A 7,741-nucleotide genomic window follows, 5' to 3' on the forward strand; every position below is an offset into this window, starting at 1 on the left:
CTGACTCCAACAGTCTTCTGTGCAGCCTTCACCACTCTCTGCAAAGCTTTTCTTTCTGCAGCTGTGCAGCCTCCATGCCACACGTTGATGCTGGAGCACAGGATGCTCTCCACTGCACACCTGTAGAAGGAGGTGAGGACTGAGCTTCCCAGACCAGCTCGCCTCAGCCGTCTGAGGAAGTAGAGTCTCTGATGAGCTTTCTTGATCAGGCTGGTGGTGTTGGTGCTCCAGCTGAGGTTGTCATTCATGTGTACACCCAAGTACTTGTAGCTGGAGACCACTTCCACCGCAGATCCTCTTATGTTCAGGGGGGTGTAGGTGTTTTTGTTCCTTCTGAAGTCCACAATCATCTCCTTTGTCTTCTTCACATTGATGTGAAGGTTATTCTCTCTGCACCAGCTCTCCAGGTGTTCCACCTCTTGCCTGTAGCTGGACTCATCATTGTTTGTGATGCATCCCACCACCGCTGTATCATCTGCAAACTTTACAATGTGACAGCCTGGATGGGTAGCTGCACAATCATATGTGAGCAGAGTAAACAGAAGGGGGCTCAACACACATCCCTGAGGAGAGCCAGTGCTGAGGGTTATGGTGGAGGAGGAGAGGTTGTGGATCCTCACTAACTGTGGTCTGTTTGTTAAAAAGTCTAGTACCCAGTTGCAGATGGAGGGGCTTAGTCCTAGTGTGGATAGTTTGTCCATCAGGGTTTGGGGGATCATGGTGTTGAAGGCGGATGTGAAGTCCACAAAGAGCATACGGACGTAAGAGTTTTTCTGCTCCAGGTGGTTGAGTGCAGTGTGGACCACAGAGGAGATTGCATCCTCTGTTGATCGGTTCTCACGGTATGCATACTGATGAGGGTCCTCGTTGATGTTGATGGTTGTTTTGATGTGAGTCATGACCAGTTTTTCGAAGCATTTAGCGACTATCGGGGTGAGGGCCACTGGACGATAGTCATTCAGACCAGTCACTGTAGAGCTTTTTGGGACTGGGATGATGGTGGCAGTCTTCAGGCAGGTGGGAACTGTCTCCAGGGTAAGTGAGGTGTTAAAGATGTCTGCCAGCACCTCACAGAGCTGATCAGCACATTCCTTCAACACTTTTCCGGGGATGTTGTCTGGGCCAGTTGCTTTGTGCGGATTAATCCTCCTGAAGGTACTCCTTACTTCTGCTGAGGTCACGCTGAGATGCTCTTCATCCGGTGGCGAGGTGAGTCTGGTGCTGGGTGGTCTGTTGGGGTCTTCAAAGCGTGCATAGAACTTGTTGAGGGCATCAGGCAGAGATGGGTCTTTGTTCACTCCTTCCTTTATAATCTGTTATGCACTTAATGCCCCTCCACATGCTCCGAGGGTCTTGTGAGATGAATTGACCCCTCGATCCTCTGTGCATATGTGGCCTTGGCCTTCTTAATACCAGCAACCAGCTCTTTTCTTGTCCTACTCAGCTCCTCTGAGTTTCCAGACCTGAAGGCAGTGTTCCTAATTTAAATGTGATATATGTATGAAAGCTGATTTCTGAAGAGAAACGGGATTTGTATTTTTGCACCAAAACATTTAGTTGGAGCTAAATGCGTGTGTTTTATGACTGTATGTGCCTTTGAGCCATAGAATATTAGCACTAACTGTAAATAACGACACTTAGTTTTGGTGGACAAGCTCTGAAGTGACGTGCAGACAGAGTTTCACTTCTGACCTTTAGTTCTTTGCTTCAGTGCGGTCTTATTTAAAGTCAGAAACAACACAGACAACAGTGTTTTTTAATGTGTGTACATTTTAAAATGGCTTCTACATTTGTCTGTGCTTGTTTGACACACAAACATTAAAGAGAAGATATGAAATGATGCTCTTTGGTGCGTTACGACTTCAGGAAGCAGATGTTTAATTTGTCACTCAGGAGTTTGTGACTGAGCTACTCAGACAAATCTTTAGTCTATGTTTTAACAAATCCAGTGCTGCCTTATGATTAATAACTTATTAAATCTGTGTATGTATCCATCTGCTTAACTACCTGTATGACTGTGTCTGTAGTCATGCAAGTGTAACCCGCTCAGGCACTGTGTCAGCACAGTGCGTGTCACAATTGCTTAAATTAAATTACAGTCACATGGTCAGAGAGATGAAGAGGGAGGAATGAAGGACTTGTACCTCTCTATCTGCCTCTGCAGTGGCGTCCAGCAGTTTCTCCAGCTCGTCATCCATGGAGCTCTCCAGCTGCTGCCTCATAATTTCCTGGAACTGAGCCATCCCTTTGTTGGCCACTCCTTTACTCAGACCTGAGTGAACAAGAGTGATAACAATGTTAGAGATGAATGCATTCTGTCATATGGTGGATTCTCTAAATTATTCTTCCATCTTCACTCCTTTTAAAAACAACAACAAAAAAAACATTTTAGTTTAATCTCCACTGAATAAAGCTGTCAGTTTTTTTTTTAACATGCTGCATTCCTGAAACTGGGTCAGTTTAGGTTAAAGCAAATGTTAAAAATACAATTGTTAGTTGAACATTTAAATGCAATGATAAATTTGATATAATTTGCTAATGCTAAGCAACATTTTTTATTATTTTTAGAAGAAATAAAAAAGGCACAAAATGTGACAACTCTAAACTTTAAAACGAGATCATATGACACTTGAAGAAGAATAGCCTTAGACTTATTCCAAAAACAAAAGGTCTTACAGTTACCTGCATGTTCAGTTTTGCTCTAATGTGCTTCCTTTTGGTAACAGACAGCACAAATGTCTGCAGATACTTGAACAAAACGTTTGGGTGTCCTTAACACTTCCATTTAGATTAAACTCTTGGACATTCTGAGAATCCACAGCATCTTTATAGCTGATTTATGGGAAAAGCAAGCTGAATGTATGCTTTAGTTTTTCTTGTTAGTTCTTTTGTTTTGTTGGTGAGTCTGATCAGTTCTTCTCATCCTGAACATTTCATTGCACTGTTGACCTTGTGCTAACCTGCATATGACAAACAACAGAACATGAATGCTTTAGGTTTGTTAATTACCTTGTTAGACATAATAGGGATAACATTCTTTTTTTTTTCTCATGTTTGTTTAGAGTACTTTAGATGTCAGCATGATGGCACCACATACATTTATCATAAAAATATGTCAGAGGTTTGAATGAGAAAAGTATGACTGTTTCGGAAACGATAACTAATTTTAGGGCAACACTTTGACACAATAATCAGCAATATTGTCTCCCAACAATATTGCCTTCCTGTGTGAATCCTCTGGATACTCCAGAGTTTCCTCATTTCATTCCAAGTTGACTTTAAGAAGGATTTAATTTAATTGACTTGAACATGTGATAAAGGAAGCTGTATATCCTTAAATATAAGCTTCATCTGTTATTTTCTTAAACAATGTTAAGGAAAATGAATAAGTATGAACATCTTTGTGCTGATTGATTAATTTCAATTTCAAGAACAGATCAAATATCTAATCCATCTCATTTGTATCATCACTGGTCAGGCGTCCAAATGAAGTCATGACACCAGATCCCATGAGTTTAAAAGAGCAACTGGACTTCTTTTCTTATTGGATGCAGCCGTTTTGCTCTGTTTTATGCTAGATTGATCTCATTCCCCATCCTCCTGAGGGTTTAGGGGTTTTGTCAGCCTGGTCCTCATGAGAAGAGTTATGGTCACATGGATGAAGGTGTGAACTTGTGTCAAACTGACTGGGAATCAGATCCAAAGGGGAATTGTAATTTCTGGAAAGCTGAAACCTGAGACCTCCTTCCCCGTTTAAAGTTGGTTTTCTTGCTTGATGCTTGAGGCTTCGTTTACACCTTCTTAAGCTTTCTCTGCCCAAGACATGAATATTACTGTCCTCAAAGGAGGGTCTTTTACCTTTGAGATGGAGGTGGACAGCTGAGCCATTGCCTGAAGCGCCGATTCATCAGTACTGGGTCAGGAATCTGTAGAGAGGTTGTTTGGAGGTCTGAACGTTCCCCGCTGCACTGAACTGCATAAACCACACTACTCCGTTTGTGTTTGGGGGTTTATCTTTTGAGAGAAACAGCTTCTGTCTGGTTTGAAAGGCACCGGGATGTTGTGACTGTAGAAAATCCTTCAGAGTGTCTCAGATACACATGTGACTTATTAAATGGCATTATACAATATTTGCATTTGTTCGTTTTTTTAAATCAAACGATAAATATTTCCAGGGCAGGGGTGTCCAATCCTGGTCCTTGAGGGCCACTAACCTGAATGGTTTAGGCGTTACCCTGCTCTTCAGCAGGTCTTCAAGTTATGCAGAATCACTCACTCAGGGAAGACAAGTGTCAAATCACAGAAACATCTAAAACATGCAGGATAGTTGTCCCCGAGAACCAGAATTGCCCACCCCTGCTTTAGGGTATCTCAAAAGAAAAATTAAAAGAACTTTTTAAATGAAACAACCACTCCACAGGCGCATGACAAAACAGGTGAAGCAGTCTTTCAGGCCAAGACTCAGCTGTTCACCTACATTTAAAAAACAAAGGAGACACTGAGGACAGAGATGATAGCTGGTGCAACAAAGTCCATGCTCAATAATCCAGTTATACAATCCAACATTTTTCAGTCAGGTCATCTGGACAAACCGGTTTGTTCCACTTTGGAGTAAGCTGTTGGGGGAAGAATCAGTTTTGTTGTGCGTTTCCTTGACTGATGAAGCCTTCTGGATCGAAGGCGAAATGTTTCAGCACAAAAAAAAAAAAACTGTCCAGATCAGGGGTCCCCAACCACCGGGCCGCAGACCGGTACCGGGCCGTGGGTCAATTTATACCAGGCCGCACAGGGGAAAAAAAAAAAAAAAAAAAACTTATTTTGATAAATCACCAGATTCTGTCCACCACATCTGTCAATGACTCACTCTTGACGCAGGTCAACATACACAAGTGGTAAAATTCAGTTTCTGTTAGACGCGTGCACAGATTGGTTCTACAGTGCCCGTTCAAGTGGAATAATTTAGCTGCGTGGTCTGGAGCAGACCGGATAGGAGAAGGCGTGCCACCGTGTCTGCGCATTTGAAGGATCACTGCATATTTTTCAACCTGCCTGACAAGGAGTGACTGTAAAACTATTAACTAAATAAAACTATAATTTTAAACAGAGATTCCCAATATCACATCAGAGCTGGTTTTGTCTTGAACTTTTTTGAATTCACATCAGAGCTATTTCTTTGCATTTCTGCTTCTGCTCTTAAAAGAATCCCCCCCCCCCTGAAGTTCAAAGTCATGGGCAATTTTATTAAAAAACACAAATATAATTAAAGTTTTGCACTATGCATAAGTTCCTGTGCTTTTGTGTGCAATCTGATGTGTGAATCACTGCTGAGCATGGAGGAGGATGACGAGGCTCAGCTGACCCCGGTGTGTGAATACAAATTAAATGAGAAATGATCCTGCACTTAATACACTTATAAATCACACAAAGTGATTAAAAGTACATTTGAAATACAGGTGTTGGTAATAAAATTAGATTATTGTGAAAAAGTTGATCTATTTCAGTAATTCCATTCAAAAAGTTAAACTTGTATAGGCCTATTCATTCGTTACACACAGACTGATATATTTCAAATGTTTGTTTCTTTTAATGTTGATGTTTATAACTGACACTTAAGCAAATTCAATTTGTCCTGAAGAGCTGCAGCGGTTTTGCAGTCAAATTCTCTGTGGTAGGACTCTCAGACTGCCCACCCCCGGTCCGTGAAAATATAGTCCGACATTCAAACGGTCCGTGGCGCAATAAAGGTTGGGGACCACTGGTCCAGATGATCGGACTGAAAAATGTTGGATAGCTGGTGCACTTTCACAAAACACTTCTGCTTACTGGCCGCAAGGACCAGCTTGTCTTTAAGCAACCCCTGATCTTTCATAAATCACCAATGAAGCCTGCCATGTTTTGCCTAAATGAGCTTTAAGAAAAGAAGCTAGCTTTACAGAACCAAAGAGTCTCTTTTTTTAGTTAAAAAACTTTAAACAGGGAAGTGGTTTTATGTTTCCAGTATTTATAGATCTGCTTTGGATCAGATTCTCAGGCAGTTTCAATTTCCATGTGGCCAAAACTCTTCTCATGAGGAGCAGGCTGACAAAGAGCCTAACAACCTTAAGAGAGGGGGGCGGGGGTCTGTATGTGAATTCAGCTTAGATTAAACAGAGCATCTCAGGAAGATTTGCAGTCTTGCACATTCCAGTTTCAGCAGAGAAAGCATATCCGATGAGATGGGGAACATCTTTAAAAGACAATAAAAATGTCTAGTTACTTTTTAAAACAATCTTCTACACTGTCTGGCCAAAAAAAAGTCACCACCTGGATTTAACTAAGCAAACAGGTATGAGCCTCCTATTCGATAATTACTGCATGGGAGATTATCTTTCAGCTTGTAACAAGTTATTTAACCCCAATTGGTGCAATGAGTTGCTTCTCATTTCTTAAACAACCATGTGTAAAGACACATTGCGTGGTCATGAAAAAGATGTCGGTTTGAAAAGGGTCAAATCATTGGCATCAAGCAGAGAAAACAACTAAGGAGATGTAACTCATTATTAAAAACTGGAAGGATAGTGAGGACCCCTCGTCTTCAAGGAAGAAATGTGGCTGGAAAAAAAAATCCTGAATGATCGCGATCGGCGATCGCTTAAACGTTTGAAGAAATCAACTGGAAGAGAAACAACAGCAGCACTCAGGGATATGGTTTAATAGTGAAAGTAAGAGCATTTCCACACGCATAATGTGAAGAACTCAAGGGACTGGGACTGAACAGCTGTGCAGCCTTAAGAAAACCACTAATCAATGAGGCAAACTGGAGAAAACGTTTCAGTTTGCTAGGGAGCATAAAGATCGGACTCTGGAGCAATGGAAGAAGGTCATGTGGTCTGTTGAGTCCAGATTTGTCCTGTTCCAGAGTGATGGATATATATATGTATATATATACATACATATATACATACATATATATACATACATATATACATACATATATACACATATATACATATACATATATACATATATACATACATATATACATATATACATATATACATACATATATACATATATACATATATACATACATATATACATATATACATATATACATACATATATATATATATATATATACATATACACATATATACATATATATATATACACATATATACATATACACATATATACATATACACATATATACATATACACATATATACACATATATACATATACACATATATACATATATATATATACACATATATACATATACACATATATACATATATATATACATATACACATATATACATATACACATATATACATACATATATACATACATATATACATACATATATATACACATACATATATATACATACATATATACATACACATACATATATATACATACATATATACATACATATATATACACATACATATATATACACATACATATATATACATACATATATATACATACATATATATACATACATATATATACATACATATATATACATACATATATATACATACATATATACATACATACATATATACATACATATATACATACATATATATATACATACATATATACATACATACATATATACATACATATATATATACATACATATATACATACATATATATATACATACATATATACATATACATATATATATACATACATATATACATATACATATATACATACATATATATATACATATACATA

General features: G+C 38.8%; 1 protein-coding gene across 1 annotated transcript in view; it reads right to left on the minus strand.

Annotated features, from left to right (window-relative positions):
- Positions 1-2,272, minus strand: part of ugp2b (UDP-glucose pyrophosphorylase 2b) — a gene marked incomplete at its 5' end in the record, with an annotated part of 55,936 nt that extends 53,664 nt beyond the window's left edge. Inside the window, 1 exon segment of the mRNA XM_037681218.1 lies at positions 2,145-2,272. Coding sequence (XP_037537146.1) covers positions 2,145-2,243 — 99 coding nt within the window.
- Positions 2,273-7,741: the final 5,469 nt, after the last annotated feature.

The sequence above is a fragment of the Nematolebias whitei genome, chromosome 1, assembly GCF_014905685.2.
Source record: "Nematolebias whitei isolate Nwh7 chromosome 1, NemWhi1, whole genome shotgun sequence".
Lineage (NCBI taxonomy): Eukaryota > Metazoa > Chordata > Actinopteri > Cyprinodontiformes > Rivulidae > Nematolebias > Nematolebias whitei.